Source organism: Sinohyriopsis cumingii, chromosome 6, assembly GCF_028554795.1.
Source record: "Sinohyriopsis cumingii isolate HCF-2022 chromosome 6, ASM2855479v2, whole genome shotgun sequence".
Lineage (NCBI taxonomy): Eukaryota > Metazoa > Mollusca > Bivalvia > Unionida > Unionidae > Sinohyriopsis > Sinohyriopsis cumingii.
In genome coordinates this window covers 157,997,679-158,017,034 of record NC_142966.1, presented here as the reverse complement: position 1 = coordinate 158,017,034, position 19,356 = coordinate 157,997,679, and the positions used below count along the sequence as shown (strand labels likewise).

Here is a 19,356-nt window from a genome sequence, read left to right as displayed (position 1 = left end):
GCTCTGTAGTTTTCTCTTCAAGTAGAATAGCATCCCAATTCTCACCATGAAGAAACTAACATGAGTGAATACCTGGCCTTACACTGTACCGTACATAGAAATGTGAATTACCATCATCTGGCCTTACACTGTACCGTATATAGAAATGGGAATTACCATCATCTGGCCTTACACTGTGCTGTATACAGAAATGGGAATTACCATCATCTGGCCTTACACTGTGCCATATATAAAAATGGGAATTACCATCATCTGGCCTTACGCTGTGCCATATACAGAAATGGGAATTACCATCATCTGGCCTTACACTGTGTCATATACAGAAATGGGAATTACCATCATCTGGCCTTACGCTGTGCCATATACAGAAATGAGAATTACCATCATCTGGCCTTACACTGTGCCATATACAGAAATGGGAATTACCATCATCTGGCCTTACGCTGTGCCATATACAGAAATGAGAATTACCATCATCTGGCCTTACGCTGTGTCATATACAGAAATGGGAATTACCATCATCTGGCCTTACACTGTGTCATATACAGAAATGGGAATTACCATCATCTGGCCTTACGCTGTGTCATATACAGAAATGGGAATTACCATCATCTGGCCTTACGCTGTGCCATATACAGAAATGAGAATTACCATCATCTGGCCTTATGCTGTGCCATATACAGAAATGGGAATTACCATCATCTGGCCTTACGCTGTGCCATATACAGAAATGGGAATTACCATCATCTGGCCTTACACTGTGTCATATACAGAAATGGGAATTACCATCATCTGGCCTTACGCTGTGCCATATACAGAAATGGGAATTACCATCATCTGGCCTTACACTGTGCCATATACAGAAATGGGAATTACCATCATCTGGCCTTACACTGTGCCATATACAGAAATGGGAATTACCATCATCTGGCCTTACACTGTGTCATATACAGAAATGAGAATTACCATCATCTGGCCTTACACTGTGTCATATACAGAAATGGGAATTACCATCATCTGGCCTTACACTGTGTCATATACAGAAATGGGAATTACCATCATCTGGCCTTACACTGTGCTGTATACAGAAATGGGAATTACCATCATCTGGCCTTACACTGTGCCATATATAAAAATGGGAATTACCATCATCTGGCCTTACGCTGTGCCATATACAGAAATGGGAATTACCATCATCTGGCCTTACACTGTGTCATATACAGAAATGGGAATTACCATCATCTGGCCTTACGCTGTGCCATATACAGAAATGAGAATTACCATCATCTGGCCTTACACTGTGCCATATACAGAAATGGGAATTACCATCATCTGGCCTTACGCTGTGCCATATACAGAAATGAGAATTACCATCATCTGGCCTTACACTGTGTCATATACAGAAATGGGAATTACCATCATCTGGCCTTACACTGTGTCATATACAGAAATGGGAATTACCATCATCTGGCCTTACGCTGTGTCATATACAGAAATGGGAATTACCATCATCTGGCCTTACGCTGTGCCATATACAGAAATGAGAATTACCATCATCTGGCCTTATGCTGTGCCATATACAGAAATGGGAATTACCATCATCTGGCCTTACGCTGTGCCATATACAGAAATGGGAATTACCATCATCTGGCCTTAGACTGTGTCATATACAGAAATGGGAATTACCATCATCTGGCCTTACGCTGTGCCATATACAGAAATGGGAATTACCATCATCTGGCCTTACACTGTGCCATATACAGAAATGGGAATTACCATCATCTGGCCTTACACTGTGCCATATACAGAAATGGGAATTACCATCATCTGGCCTTACACTGTGTCATATACAGAAATGAGAATTACCATCATCTGGCCTTACACTGTGTCATATACAGAAATGGGAATTACCATCATCTGGCCTTACACTGTGTCATATACAGAAATGGGAATTACCATCATCTGGCCTTACACTGTGCTGTATACAGAAATGGGAATTACCATCATCTGGCCTTACACTGTGCCATATATAAAAATGGGAATTACCATCATCTGGCCTTACGCTGTGCCATATACAGAAATGGGAATTACCATCATCTGGCCTTACACTGTGTCATATACAGAAATGGGAATTACCATCATCTGGCCTTACGCTGTGCCATATACAGAAATGAGAATTACCATCATCTGGCCTTACACTGTGCCATATACAGAAATGGGAATTACCATCATCTGGCCTTACGCTGTGCCATATACAGAAATGGGAATTACCATCATCTGGCCTTACGCTGTGCCATATACAGAAATGAGAATTACCATCATCTGGCCTTACACTGTGTCATATACAGAAATGGGAATTACCATCATCTGGCCTTACGCTGTGCCATATACAGAAATGGGAATTACCATCATCTGGCCTTACGCTGTGCCATATACAGAAATGGGAATTACCATCATCTGGCCTTACACTGTGCCATATACAGAAATGAGAATTACCATCATCTGGCCTTACACTGTGTCATATACAGAAATGGGAATTACCATCATCTGGCCTTACACTGTGTCATATACAGAAATGGGAATTACCATCATCTGGCCTTACACTGTGCTGTATACAGAAATGGGAATTACCATCATCTGGCCTTACACTGTGCCATATATAAAAATGGGAATTACCATCATCTGGCCTTACGCTGTGCCATATACAGAAATGGGAATTACCATCATCTGGCCTTACACTGTGTCATATACAGAAATGGGAATTACCATCATCTGGCCTTACGCTGTGCCATATACAGAAATGAGAATTACCATCATCTGGCCTTACACTGTGCCATATACAGAAATGGGAATTACCATCATCTGGCCTTACGCTGTGCCATATACAGAAATGGGAATTACCATCATCTGGCCTTACGCTGTGCCATATACAGAAATGAGAATTACCATCATCTGGCCTTACACTGTGTCATATACAGAAATGGGAATTACCATCATCTGGCCTTACGCTGTGCCATATACAGAAATGGGAATTACCATCATCTGGCCTTACGCTGTGCCATATACAGAAATGGGAATTACCATCATCTGGCCTTACACTGTGCCATATACAGAAATGAGAATTACCATCATCTGGCCTTACACTGTGTCATATACAGAAATGGGAATTACCATCATCTGGCCTTGCACTGTGCCATATACAGAAATGTGAATTACCATCATCTGGCCTTCACTGTGCCATATACAGAAATGGGAATTACCATCATCTGGCCTTACACTGTGCCATATATAGAAATGGGAATTACCATCATCTAATGAAACAAAGGAATGAAAATACATGCATGCAGCTTATGTGCAAGAAAATATTTTACTACCAACATGGCTCTGCATGTCAAAAGATGTGGCAAAAATGGGCAAAATCCATGTGGATTAGAACCAGAATACAAACAACAAACATGCTGAAAAAATATTTATATTCAACACTCACTTTAACTAGTATAAATGTCTAACTTTTGCCAAATGATCATCAAGTCCACAAATTCTGCAATGAGCTGAATTGCAACACTATCAAATTCTTCCGTACAAATTTCAAAAGTGGTGTTGATTTGTCCTTTTCTGATCAGACATGTTATTAAGTTTAAGAAGATTCATCTGCTGTAAGAATTTGTATCCACAAATCAATCTGTAAAAGCCCACTTTGCTTAATGTCTGGTGCCACTTTCTTTAAAAGTACAGACTGCTTCACTAACTAATTTGATTATCAGTATAATGAATCTGCGAGATGAAGTTTTAAAGAAACCCATCTGTTTTCTTGGAAATGGGTCATATACAATTACTATACACTGAAAATTAGGAAAGTACATGTAGATTTATGATGGACAAATTAGTTCTTATACTCTTCCTACACAGCAGTCTTTCTTTTAGAATATTCTCAAATCTTTATGATGAGTGTAATCAAAAAGATGACAGTGTAAATAGCAAACTTTTTATTGCTTTATTTTTTATTGTATCTGAAAAGTGTATCCAATGTACAGGCAAGTGTAAGAAGTAATTCAGTGAAAAAAGTGTAATGATTATGCCAAAAGCATAATGGCTGGCATGTATGGAAATGGCATTTTCTTTAAGAATTTCACATGTATCTGACCCAGAAGTTCAGGGATCTGAGAACTCTGGAAGCACAATGCCAATATGACCAGCCATCTATGAGAAGCAATGACAAGTTTTTCAAGAAGGCCATTGTGGTGGCCATATTGGAGGTCAGATTTGCACCATTTTCATTTACAATTAATTGGAAATTATAAGAACTCTTTTAGTAAAAACCCCTTCCTGATAGGTCCATTAAACCCCTTCCTGATAGGTCCATTAAACCCCTTCCTGATAGGTCCATCAAACCACTTCCTGATAGGTCAATTAAACCCCTTCCTGATAGGTCCATCAAACCCCTTCCTGACAGGTCCATTAAACCCCTTCCTGATAGGTCCATCAAACCCCTTCCTGATAGGTCCATTAAACCCCTTCCTGATAGGTTGTTGTAGTACGGTTTAACACCATATTTCAGCACATGATAGGCTATACATGGCAGCCAGTATCAATGGTGGAAGAAGAACCCGGGAAAACTCCGGAAAGAACCACCGACCCACAAGAAGCTACTGGCAAGCTTTCTCACATACCCACATTGGCTGAATCCAAGACTCAAACCCACGCAGACAGAGGTGAGAAGGCACTGATCCATAACAGAGAGCGCCTTAGACCACTCGGCCACTTGGGGCCCCCTTCCTGTTAGGTCCATTAAACCCCTTCCTGATAGGTCCATTTAATCAGGAGTAGTGATAACACGATCTTCAAGATGGCCTCTGTGGTGCTATATTATTAGGTCTCTAAGTGGCACCACTTTCATTTATGACCAATTAGTCATCATAACAAGTCTTTTAGTAAAACAACTTACTGGTACATTGATATGACCATCCATTCTGTTGAAGAAGCTAAAACAAGGTTTACATTCTACTGCATACTGGATATTCAAACAGCACCATTCTCATGCAGGACCAACTTGACCATGGGATGGTTGTGTGTAAAGTTTCAAGGCCTTCCTCCAAGCATTTAATGAGGAACAGCAACTACAAACTTGTGCAGAGTGAAGGAGGGACAATGGACAAAAGATGACATACCATCCAATAATAGCTATCAGTGACATAAGAAATGCCTGCATCATCTTGTTTTCAATAGCAATGAAAAATAAATTCCTAATGAAACAAAAGTTTGTTTGTCATATTTCGGTCAGATGTGTAAGACCCAAACATGCCTTGCAAACTGAATCATACCATACTGAGATGACAGCAAGACCTTGAAAATAAAACCATGCAAGTCTGAGATGACAGCAAGACCTTGAAAATAAAACCATGCCAGTCTGAGATGACAGCAAAACCTTGAAAATAAAACCATGCTAGTCTGAGATGACAGCAAGACCTTGAAAATAAAACCATGCCAGTCTGAGAAGACAGCAAGACCTTGAAAATAAAACCATGTCAGTCTGAGCAAGGTACATCATGTGTCTTGTCAATGGCCTACATTTATCTGTCAGCTAAGAGAATAAAAAGGTACAGAAATGTAAATTAGATTGTCTTTTGACAAAATAGCATTATTTTGGTACTTGTATACCTCATACAATGTAAATATTTAAAGATTTTTGTAAAAACTGCATCCTTTATCACTGATCAGTATTCATGCATCATGGTAAGAAGTTTATTATCTGCTAAGTTCTTACATTTCTACACAGTCAATGATCTACACCAACTAACCTTTTTGGATTTCAGAACCATAACAACAATCAAGTTTCAGCATGTCAACTCCCCAGCTAGCAAACGTGTCAGCATCCAGCTCTAAGTAAAACATGCTGCCTGGATACTGCTTACATGTGTATGTGCCCATATCAGCATAGATCCCCAGTTTCAGGCCTTTTGAATGAATCTAAAAAGTAAAGATGAATTTCAAGAGAAAAACATCCATATTTATCTGTGGGTGATATGATAAAATTACACATAAAAGAGGTGATAATTATTTACATTTTAGCCTTGCATTAAGTAGTTAAAACTATATGCATGTTAATCTTTGTTCTTTTCTCATCCCTACAATATCCAAAGTGGATGCATACAGTGTTTTCCCTGTCTGACCACTACCATATCCAAAGACAGGGTACACAGCATTATCCATGTCTGACCCTTACCATATCCATAGAGGGGGTACACAGCATTATCCATGTCTGACCCTTACCATATCCATAGAGGGGGTACACAGCATTATCCATGTCTGACCACTACCATATCCAATGAGGGGGTACACAACATTATCCATGTTCAACCACTACCATATCCATAGAGGGGGTACACAGCATTATCCATGTCTGACCCTTACCATATCCATAGAGGAGGTACACAGCATTATCCATGTCTGACCACTACCATATCCATAGAGGAGGTACACATCATTATCCATGTCTGACCACTACCATATCCATAGAGGGGGTACACAGCATTATCCATGTCTGACCACTACCATATCCATAGAGGAGGTACACAGCATTATCCATGTCTGACCACTACCATATCCATAGAGGGGGTACACAGCATTATCCATGTCTGACCACTACCATATCCATAGAGGAGGTACACAGCATTATCCATGTCTGACCACTACCATATCCATAGAGGGGGTACACAGCATTATCCATGTCTGACCACTACCATATCCATAGAGGAGGTACACAGCATTATCCATGTCTGACCACTACCATATCCATAGAGGGGGTACACACCATTATCCATGTCTGACCACTACCATATCCATAGAGGAGGTACACAACATTATCCATGTTCAACCACTACCATATCCAAAGAGGAGGTACACAGCATTATCCATGTCTGACCACTACCATATCCATAGAGGAGGTACACAGCATTATCCATGTCTGACCACTACCATATCCATAGAGGGGGTACACAGCATTATCCATGTCTGACCCCTACCATATCCAAAGACAGGGTACACAGCATTATCCATGTCTGACCACTACCATATCCAAAGAGGAGGTACACAGCATTATCCATGTCTGACCACTACCATATCCATAGAGGAGGTACACAGCATTATCCATGTCTGACCACTACCATATCCATAGAGGAGGTACACAGCATTATCCATGTCTGACCACTACCATATCCATAGAGGGGGTACACAGCATTATCCATGTCTGACCCCTACCATATCCATAGAGGGGGTACACAGCATTATCCATGTCTGACCCCTACCATATCCATAGAGGGGGTACACAGCATTATCCATGTCTGACCCCTACCATATCCAAAGACAGGGTACACAGCATTATCCATGTCTGACCACTACCATATCCATAGAGGAGGTACACAGCATTATCCATGTCTGACCCCTACCATATCCAAAGACAGGGTACACAGCATTATCCATGTCTGACCACTACCATATCCAAAGAGGAGGTACACAGCATTATCCATGTCTGACCACTACCATATCCATAGAGGAGGTACACAGCATTATCCATGTCTGACCACTACCATATCCAAAGAGGAGGTACACAGCATTATCCATGTCTGACCACTACCATATCCATAGAGGAGGTACACAGCATTATCCATGTCTGACCACTACCATATCCATAGAGGAGGTACACAGCATTATCCATGTTCAACCACTACCATATCCAAAGAGGGGGTACACAGCATTATCCATGTCTGACCACTACCATATCCATAGAAGAGGTACACATCATTATCCATGTCTGACCCCTACCATATCCATAGAGGAGGTACACAGCATTATCCGTGTCTGACCACTACCATATCCATAGAGGAGGTGCACAGCATTATCCATGTCTGACCACTACCATATCCATAGAGGGGGTACACATCATTATCCATGTCTGACCCCTACCATATCCATAGAGGCAGCAAATAGTGTTATCCATGTCCTACTCATACCAAGGAGGATGCAGAGAGTGTTATCCATTTCCAACTCCTACCATGTCCAAAGGGGGATTATAGTGTTATCTATGTCCAACCCATACCATATCCAAAGGGGGCATATAGTGTTATCAATGTCCAACCCATACCATATCCAAAGGGGGCATATAGTGTTATCCATGTCCAACCCATACCATATCCAAAGGGGGCATATAGTGTTATCCATGTCCAACCCATACCATATCCAATGGGGGCATATAACATTATCCATGTCCAACCTATACCATAACCAAAGGGGGCATATAGTGTTATCCATGTCCAACGCATACCATAGCCAAAGGGGACATACAGCATTATCCATGTCCAATACCTACCATATCCAAAGGGGGCATACAGCATCATCCATGTCCAACCCATACCATATCCAAAGGGGGCATATAGTGTTATCCATGTCCAACCCATACCATAACCAAAAGGGGGCAAATAGTGTTATCCATGTCCAATACCTACCATGTACAAAGAGGGAACAATGCATATTATCAATGTCTGACCCTTACCATACACATAGCGGAGGCAAATGATGTTATCCAGGTCCATCTTTCCTTAATATCTACCAAGTTTTGAAGGATATTATGGAAAAATTTGGTCGAAGACTTTATATGAAGAAGGCATAGATATAATTTGATTTTCACTATTTTCTGGCAAAATTGTGTGCATGTGTGTGATTTGGATTTTTAACGTAGCTTTAACAATTTTTCAGTCATATCACTACGATGTCAACAGTGTGACAGTTTACAGTGATGTCTAGCACTGAGGCATCATGCTGCAGACATGTAGCATGATGTCCCACCCAGTCATATTATCCTGACACCAGGCCGACCAGTCCTAACACTAACCTCTTAATGATGAGTGCCAAGCGAGGCAGCTGTTAGTACCATTTTGTAAGTCTTTGGTATGACTCACCTGGTCGAACCCACAACCTCCCACATCCAAGATGGACACTCTAACCACTAGGCCACCGGAGTGGTTGGCAAAATTGTTTTGAATATTACTATGTATACTTGTTTAAATAAAAAACTTTGCCTTTCAAGTTTTACTTAAGACCTTTCAATGCCATTCATGGATTGAAACCAAATTTGTAATGAAGTTGTACACTAAAAAGACCAAGAACAAGTACAATTTTCAACATTTTCTGAGAAACTTTAATCCTTCATTTTCTGTGATTTTCTAAAGGCATTTTATTTAAAGCATCCCCATTGCATGAACTTCAACATGGCATTGATTTCACCTTTGTATACCAGTGTTCTATTACAGGTGAGTGTAGTATGGGCAATATCAAGTGGTTCAAGCTTGCTAAACACAATCTGTTTACCTGTATGAATTGTAAAGGGTGTAATTCAGGCCATACATGTGACACGTGTTTATGCTGGCCTGGGGATGTATTAGTAAGTCTTTGTTACGGTTCATGCGCTGGATAGAGCACATCAACACACATTCTCTAATGGCACAGGTTTATCCATTAAGTTATAGAACACTGAATGAGATTCAGTCCTATATATATCAGTGCTACTAAAATACCAATTGCAATATGGCCTGAAGCTCTGATCAGGTCATGTATCCCGGGCCATGATAAAAGTGTGCAAAATTTAATGGTGCAAAGTCTAAGACCTTTTGTGCTAACAATGGATTTGGGATGGATATACGGACATGAAGATGTAGACAATATGATCCCTTCTCATATTCTGCCAAACTTGTCTCACATGAAGATGTAGACAATATGATCCCTTCTGATATTCTGCCAAACTTGTCCACATGAAGATGGCTTTCTGATGTACTAAATAGCAGTCTTACAATTACAATGGGATCATGCTGTGAATAAAGCTGCATGTGTTATTTACATGGTGTATATGTGTAATTAAAAAGTGCTGATGTCATTTTCTAGCTGTTCTGTTATGATATTTACAAGGTCTAACAGGTGGCCAGTTTTTATAATTTTACTCATATATGCCAATTTTCAGCTGTAATTGCAACTATTTTACTCAAAATGTAAAGCACTGTATATTTTCCATACACACATGTACTAGTTTATAAAAGCAAAATACGAAAATAGTTCAACTCTAATGAATATAAGAAAAGCATAAAATACATTTGATACGTACATAGTCAGCTAAAGCCTTGATACCACTGGGGAATCTGTTTGGATCTGCCATCAAACTGCCACTGGGTGCTCGCTGATTGGTCATCCAGCAGTCATCAATTGCTACATATTCATATCCTGCATCCCTGTATCCATCGGCAACCAGATGATCTGCCATCTGCATGAATAATTTCTCACTGAAACACAATCAACTACAAATTTTAAAACAAAGGCTATTTACAGAATAGATGCAAGGTAATGACAGCCAGTATGTTTTATAGAGTTTGCATCCCACCAAGCTTTAATTAAAGTCATCTTTCTACAAACCTGAAATGTTCCAACAAACTCAAAATGTCTCAATAATCTCATCATTTCAGTTAATACTGAACAGCTGCCATCTTCATTATTTGTGAAAAGTGCACTATCAGAATCAGGGAAATAATCATAGAGACTGCAATTGATCAGATGTAGACAAATGAGGTATTATAATAAATGAGGTATGATAATAAATGTTGGAGTTACCACCTATTCTTTTTACATATTACAGACCTTGAAATGAGTAACTGTACCAGTGAAATGAAATAAGAATGCAGATGCAATGTTGAACAATACGAACAGAATGCAAAATTAGCACAAATGAAATAATATCTACCTGAATTTCTGGCGCTTGCTAAATTTCCATGGTCTACATCCTTTTCTTACATGATAATCTCAGATCATGTTCTTCAGTCTTTATAAAGACAGTTGTTAACAACTTATAAGCTGTGAAACTGTTCTAATAATGGTTGCTCGTGTGATCACCATACCATCTATATCTGAACAATTTTTATTTGAGCCCCCAAATATTGCTGACAAATATTCAACAAACATTTATAATTTTACATTTATTGTAGTTTCAATTATATTTGTATTTATCGTAAATTCAATGCTCTCTTTTCATTTATTGCATTTTTGATTTTATTAACACACTAACCCCTGGAGGTTTTGTCATTTTCACCTGAAAATCGAGAAGGAAACACATTTTGAAAGCTATTCCTGAATACATCCAAAAACGCCAAATCCCAGGTGATTTTCCAATAACATACTGCCTAGTTGTGTTAGAAACATCATTTTCATTGGCTATTTGGCTCGCACATGAGCAGAAGGGAAAAAGATTGAGTTTTTTTATATATTCCTTTTTTTGCTAAATGGACCCATTATTTTTGTATTGAGACCAGTCTTTATTCCAAATGCCCATCATATCCTACTTTTTGCAAAGGTTCATCTATCTGTTTGCAGTTCATACCAGTCTGCCTTAGATCTGAGACCAAAAAGTTTAAAATCCAGACACAAAATCGGATTCTGACCACGGGCAAATTTTGCATAGAAAAAAATCAGGCCCAAAATAATTGGTTTTTCCCTCTGTATTTTGTAGTGCAACTAGAAATTCCAGATCTCATCACCAGGGGTTAATGTGTTAAAGCACACTTTTAATAAGACAAAATATAAAAGCAATAGTTATCTCCCCTTAATACTATCGAAACCAAATCTCAGATTTAGAAAATGCATATGTATACATGTACTTGTATTCTAGTTGCTTGTGACATTACACTATTGCAGCACAGTGCTGATTCAAAATTAAGTTGAAAAAATGCAAATATGAAAAACAACCCAAAAACACATTCTGAAGATAAGCCTTGCAAATAAAGTTAAACTAGGATTATGACCATCACAGGAAGCTCCAATTTTGTTGAATATATTAAGAAAATTGATAGACTATGTTCAGGACTTCTAGAATTTGCAAATATCAAATAGCACCATGGTGGTGAACTTACTCCCATTGGGAAGGTGGCCAAAGACCTGCTATTTGGCAACAAAAGGTAGTGAGGATAAGCAGGTGGCAGGAGGAATAGGAAGAGTCCATTTTTAAAATGATCTTACATGGTCACCAGTGGCAACACAAAAACAGGCATGTTCAAAAAATAAGACTGATCTTTCAGGGAGGCTGTCAAGAGACACAAGGACCAGCAAACCCACTCCCCCCTGCATATGACTGATGGTTGGCAGGAATGTTGGCTGCCAAAAGTAATACATTTTAGTTTAGGTGTCAGTATCCTTTTAGAAATGAGATCCATGAGGTACTGTACATATCTTTTAGCCTTAAGTATCCATTTTGAGATATGACTCATAAGTTATGTACTTATTAGGTATCAGTATCCATTTAATGATAAGACTAGCAAGGTGTACATACATGTTAGGTGTCAGTGTCCATTCAGGGATAGGACTAGCAAGGTAATACATGTTAGGTGTCAGTGTCCATTCAGGGATAGGACTAGCAAGCTACATACATGTTAGATGTCAGTGTCCATTCAGGGATAGGACTAGCAAGCTACATACATGTTAGATGTCAGTATCTATTCAGGGATAGGACTAGCAAGGTACATACATGTTAGATGTCAGTGTCCATTCAGGGATAGGACTAGCAAGCTACATACATGTTAGATGTCAGATCCATTTAATGATAAGACTAGCAAGGTACATACATGTTAGGTGTCAGTGTCCATTCAGGGATAGGACTAGCAAGGTACATACAAGTTAGATGTCAGTATCCATTCAGGGATAGGACTAGCAAGGTACATACATGTTAGGTGTCAGTATCCAGTCAGGGATAAAACTATCAAGGTACATATATATTAGATGTAGTATCCATTAGGGTAGGACTAGCAAGGTACATACATGTTAGGTGTCAATATCCATTCAGGGATAGGACTAGCAAGGTACATGCATATTAGGTGTCCGTATCCACTCAGAGATAAGACTAGCAAGGTACATACATGTTAGGTGTCAATATCCATTCAGGGATAAGATTAGCAAATTACATACATATTAGGTGTCAGTATGCATTCAGGGATAAGACTAGTAAGGTACATACATGTTAGGTGTCAGTATCCATTCAGGGATAAGACTAGCAAGGTACATACATGTTAGGTGTCAGTATCCATTCAGGGATAAGACTAGCAAGGTACATACATATTAGGTGTCAGTATCCATTCAACGATAAGACTAGCAAGGTACATACATGTCAGTTTCCAATATCCATTCATGGATAAGACTAGCAAGGTACATACATATTAGGTGTCAGTATCCATTCAAAGATAAGACTAGCAAGGAACATACATGTAAGGTGTTGTGTCCATTCAAAGATAAGACTAGCTAAGTACATATATTTTAGGTGTCAGTGTCCATTCAGGATAGGACTAGCAAGGTACATACATGTTAGATGTCAGTATCCACTCAGAGATAAGACCAGCAAGGTACATACATGTTAGGTGTCAGCATCCATTCAGAGACAAGACTAGCAAGGTACATACATGTTAAGTGTCAATATCCATTTAGGGATAAGACTAGCAAGGTACATACATGTTAGGTGTCAGCATCCATTCAGAGATAAGACTCATAAGGTACTGAACATACTTATTTGGCTTTGAATGCATGGGATGTGTGAATAAATAAAAGGGCTTTAACCTCTTACTCAAGTAACTGCAAAGCATTGCAACAGCTTTGACATCATGTTTAGACTTAATTGCCAACAGGCAGCCAGTAGGCTTGAGACAGCAGTAGAGACCATGAGCCGTGATTTGGTCACCTGGGTGCTATTGAAATCAAAGATCAACAATTTGTGATTTGTGGGATTTTGGGAGACGGGGGGTGTTTAATGCCATTTTTAGCTCATGATAGCTCATATATGGTGCCCACTACATTGGTGAAGGAAGACAGTGATCAAAGAAAAAAAATTCAGACAGGTGCAAGGCTGGTGACTTTAAAAAAATCAAAGCCCTAATTTAAAGTCAACAGGCCATGATTACAGTTTCCAAAAATGCCTATTTTTTTCACTAACATTTGTCACACAACACTGCAACTACTATAGTTGAAATAGACTTATGTATTTATTCAGATCTCAAAATATTTCCAGTACAGTTTTTCTCCCGGTCCTGAAATTAGACAGCCATTGTCCAATTGCTCTACCAAAGTCCTCTTTACTCACTGGAACAGCAGTGTTGATGTTCATTAGCATATGAATCGGGTACACAGTCTCTCTTTAGTGTTGATGTTCATTAGCATATGAATCGGGTACACAGTCTCTCTTTACTCATTGGATCAGCAGTGTTGATGTTCATTAGCATATGAATTGGGTACACAGTCTCTCTTTAGTGTTGATGTTCATTAGCATATGAATCGGGTACACAGTTTCTCTTTACCTATTAATGCATAATGTTTTACCAGTGTTGCATTACAATAGTGTAAGTGTGAGCAAGGGATAGTTCAATTATTATTCATTTAGCTTTATTTTGAAACATTTTGAATCAAAATGGCATTTTGTCCTACCACCAGCAGAATCACATGGTAAGGCCATGTGAGCACTAAATATAAGTAACCCAGGCAATCTGTTTCCCATATATTGGTCACATGCTTTGATTTGTATGCAAAGTTGGAAGCTTTTGATAGAAGTATGATAGTAGATGATCTTCATATGGGTAAAGGGCATACATCGGGATAAATATTAATAATTTACTTTTAACAACTTGAAAATAAATTTGGATATTTCATGAATGTGATTAAAGATTTCGCAGGCAAATTAGATTTTTCTTCTACAAGCCAGACAGGCACTTCACTTACAATACATGAGAGGCCCAATCTGAAATTAGATGATTCCCAGGCATCAGGCTATCGGACATTTCGAGCACTAAACAAAGAGCACAGAAAGATCCAAGGACCCCATGGATGCACAGAAAGCTACTGGCAAGCTCTCTCACACAGTGGGCTAGCACCTCAGACCTCTTGGCCAGTCTGGGTCCCTGAAATTGAGAAATTTTAGCTCCCCTTTCATCTTGAAAATGTTGCACCATACTATGCGCTTGGTCCTAAAATCCAAGACAATGACTGGCATCATTATTACAATGCCAAAAGAAGAAAAATTCAAATCCATGGCACTAGCATGTCTTTATTACATTTTGCATCAAAGATGATGACCTACTTGTACTTGCAAGCCTGGACATTGTGCCAGTGTACCACATCTGAAGTCATAAATTTGCATAAATTTATGAATACTTTTTTAATCCAATGTTTTTGTAGCTCAAAAGAAAAAAGTAGTTTCAATGCTCAAAAGAGGTATCTAATGTGATCCTTCCTGGAAGGTGGGGAGATGGAGATGCTCTGATGGGTGAAAATTTGGATATTAATCATTAACAAAGAACTGATTTGATATCTGGGCTATAACAATAAGTTTTATAGCTGAAAAGTGAGATTAAAATTAAGTCAATGGCAGGTCATTGCATATTCTTGGCCACATGACTCAAAGCTGTTAACTGCATCAGTAATACTGTTGAGAATGTTGTACATCATTATAAAGTTTTATGTGAATCTGTCATTACTAATGTTCAGAGGTGGCTCTTTCTTATTATAATCTATTAAAATTGACATAAAAAAAATATTTTTTTATAATAAATTTCATATTAAATCAGTGTCCTCTAAAAAAAAATCCAGTTTTAACTAAAAGTATTATGATTTTCTATCTGATAAAAAACCAATTTTACTTTAGTCCCTCCCCACCCAAAAAAAGATGTGCATTTCCAATTGGCCAACCATTCATTTTTTGTTGTCAACCCTAGACCCCACCCCCGTAAAAAAATCTTTTATAAAAATAAAAATTCAAAACAAAATCCCAAAATTGATTTGTGCATCTAACTGATCCAGTTAAGCCCATGTAATTGAAGCACTTGTACATTATATATACTAACAATTATCAGGGGCCTCGAATGGCCGAGTGGTCTAAAGCGCTCTTTGTTACGGATCACTGCCATCTCACCTCTGTCTGCAGCGGTTCGAGTCTCGGATTCAGCCAATGTGGGTATGTGAGAAAGCTTGCCAGTAGCTTCTCGTAGGTCGGTGGTTCTTTTCGGGGTTTTCCCGGGTTCTTCCTCCACCATTAATACTGGCCGCCATGTATAGCCTATCATGTGCTGAAAACTGGCATTAAACCCCACAACAGCAACTAACAATTATCATATTAGATGTTATGAAAATATGTACATAAAAAAAAAATAATTAAATTCCCAAAATTTAATTTATGCATCTAATTGATGTAGTTTAGTCCAGTACTTGAAGAGCTTAGTACATTACATATACTAGTCATTGTCATATAAATATAGTGTTTTAAAAAAAATACCTACCTACTCTAATTTTCAAACCAGTGCAATAGGAAGCATATTTTGGGGGGCCTTAACAGGAAATTTTCAATCAGCTTTTAAGAGAATCTTGATATTTAAATTCTTTGACCAGTTTTCTTTTTTTCTTAAATTTGTTTAAAAATTTTAAGAATTATAAAAAATGAAAACAAAACCTTCTCCTGAAACACTGAATATTCAGTCTCTCAGTATGTGCACTTCTGGAGAAGTAAGTTATGATGGATGTGTGCGTGTGTGTGAGTTCGATTTTTAACGTAGCTTGAACAATTTTTCAGTCATATCGCTACAATGTCTGCAGTGTGGCAGTTTATAGTGATGTCTAGCACTGGGGCATCATGCCACAGGCATGTAGCATCAATTTGTCCCACCCAGTCACATTATTCTGACACCAGGCTGACCAGTCTTAACACTAACCTCTTAATGCTGAGGCAGCTGTTAGTACCATTTTTGTAAGACTTTGGTATGACTCGGCCGGGGATCGAATATGATGGATGCAAAACTGTTTTGAAGTTCCGACAATGATGTATTCAAGATCTGTGTTTTGGCATTCACTACATTTGTAAGTAAACAATTTTATTATAATGGCATTATGATTCCCCCCCCCCCCAGTTGATTATTTCAGTTTTTAAATGAAAATGTTGATAAATTTACGAAAAGGTTTATGAATGCAAAGTTACATTATTTTCCCATAATTTTTATTATAAGCTTAAGTTTTCTATGTGCTAATGAAATACTTTTTCTAGCTGTACATGTGTACAATGGTGTCAGAAAGAAGTGCGTCAAAACGGGTGATGTAACAGACGAACTTTCCGACAAAAGCTCGTCTCACTGAAAAAATGCCAAGAAAAGTACGATCAGATATATGACTGTCTTCTGCAATCCATACTTTGCTAAAATAACCAATTATTCTTACGTATTCAGAGGAATCACTATAACAAGAAGTTAATTTCTGAAAAGTGAATTTAAGTGCTTAAGTACGTCGAAACCGAGTCAGAGATACAGGACGCCCTCCCCCCCCCCCCCCATAGTACACGAGAATAGTAATTGCAAGTCGATACCTAATGCAGTTGTCAGGATCATCAGTACAGTTCAAGTTGCATCTGAACCTCTCCCAATGCATCCATCCCATGGGCGGCGTCTTCGCAAGGCCATTGTCCAGTGTTGTAGTTAGTGGTAGTAACATCAATATAATAGGAACACACAGAGTATTAGAAATGCCGGCTTGGAAATGACCAGTAACATCCATTTTTTAGAGTGGCTTCGTGCAGTCTCGCTCTGTGCCTAGACGAGGTTTAATAACAATAACTGATGTTCTATTTTTGTTTTAAATGTAATGTTGACTACACATCATCAATGATATATACCGGTATTCCGGGTTGTAAATTCGTACAATGTCATGTGCCACCTCATTCGGAATTATCTCGGCTGTCTCAACGAAAATTTGCCTGCAGGACTCACGGTACTAATTCAGTTCCCATTATACACCTGTGCAAACAACATATTAAAAATTCACTAACTTAAAATCTTTGAGTGCTCATCATCAATTCTATATTTATCAGCATAGATGAGACCTGGATGTCAGCTTCTGTGTAGAGGAAAGGTTATGAGCCGCGGCATTTTCTGGACCTGCATGTGTTTGAAACATGTGCTTTCAATTCCCCACCAAAGAGTCGAGTACTAATTTTAGTAATAAGTGTTCCAAACTCAAGACTGTTAAAGAACTGAAATTTCACCAATAAAACAATGTCTCTATATAATAAAAAAATCACTTACAACTGGGATAAGCTCTCAAAAGATTCTTTTTCCTACAACATAACTTACATTATTAACCAATCCTGGTCAGCCTAACCCATATATACTCTATTTTAGGAATAAGCTCTCAAAATATTCGTTTCCCTACAACATAACTTACATTATTAACCAATCCTGGTCAGCCTGACCTATATATACTCTATTTTAGGTTCACCCATTTCCAGGCTGGTTCCCATTTTTCCATACCATTAGTACCGTTTTTCCTGCAAGGCGTTGTAATTTGGAAGAAAAAAAGAATAAGACAGAAACACAAATTTTCTTGGCCAAAAATGACCTATTACGGTACCCCGAGGGTCGTTGGTTAAAACGTGTTTAACCAAAGAGCCAGTGTGCCCTGATGAAAATGTCTCCGCGAAAAAGAAACTTCACCTATTCGGAGAGCCTAGTCTATTCTACCTTTACAATGTTCTGTAAATCCGCCGTATATTGTTTTTGTTATTTTGATTTTCCTCTTATTCATTCTTCGCGAAAACGGACTTACCGTCAAATAAAAGGACAGGGTGTTTTTACTTACAGTTTAAATCAATATTTCTATTTCATAAATGAAAGGGGACGAAAACCCGGACCTGCACAATTTTATTGTAAATAGAAAGATATATAGTAGTTTGTGTATATAATCTATCCCGACTATTTATTTCGTTGCATCTATTATATTTGCACAAACATTTCACACAAAATATTGTCCTGTATTACGAGATCAAACGGAAAGAACCCGCCCCGAATTTCTTAGCTCCTTTCCATGCAAGCAAAATGTGACGTCATTTGAGACGATTAACGTATAAGAGTTGTATTCAATTTGTGCAGCGAAGTGTCAAGTAGAAACAAGACGGTTCAATGCGCAACTCTAAATTGCGTGAATAATAGCAGTTCTGGAACAATCCTTAATTATTTTACTCTTTTTTCTCTCCATCTTTGAAAAGTAAGAAATTATCTACCAAATGAAATAACATTAAAGAAATGTTTACGCTTTTTCATTCAATGTTTCTAACATCAATTTATTATGCACGTTTGATTCTGTATGTAACTGCATCGGATGAATATGCATTTTGTCTTCCACACTTACGTTCAAGACTGTTTTCCACTCGTTGTATAATAAACCCCTCCTTCCCATTCTGCATTCATCTTGTTTGTGTAATGTCGATAATAGAAAAATAAATCACTTATAATTGAAAAATTTGTGTGTTCATATAAA

At 38.4% G+C, this 19,356-nt stretch overlaps 1 protein-coding gene across 1 annotated transcript in view; it reads right to left on the bottom strand.

The window, feature by feature from the left end:
• The window catches only part of LOC149798368 (alpha-N-acetylgalactosaminidase-like), a 30,124-nt gene extending 12,365 nt beyond the window's left edge, over window positions 1-17,759 (bottom strand). The window contains exons 1-3 of the mRNA XM_089963517.1: window positions 17,411-17,759; window positions 10,151-10,325; window positions 5,799-5,967 (exon numbers count right to left, since the gene is read on the bottom strand). Coding sequence (XP_089819643.1) covers window positions 5,799-5,967; window positions 10,151-10,325; window positions 17,411-17,598 — 532 coding nt within the window. The 5' untranslated portion in view covers window positions 17,599-17,759. The remainder of the gene's footprint in view (window positions 1-5,798; window positions 5,968-10,150; window positions 10,326-17,410) is intronic.
• Between the last annotated feature and the right edge of the window lie 1,597 nt (window positions 17,760-19,356).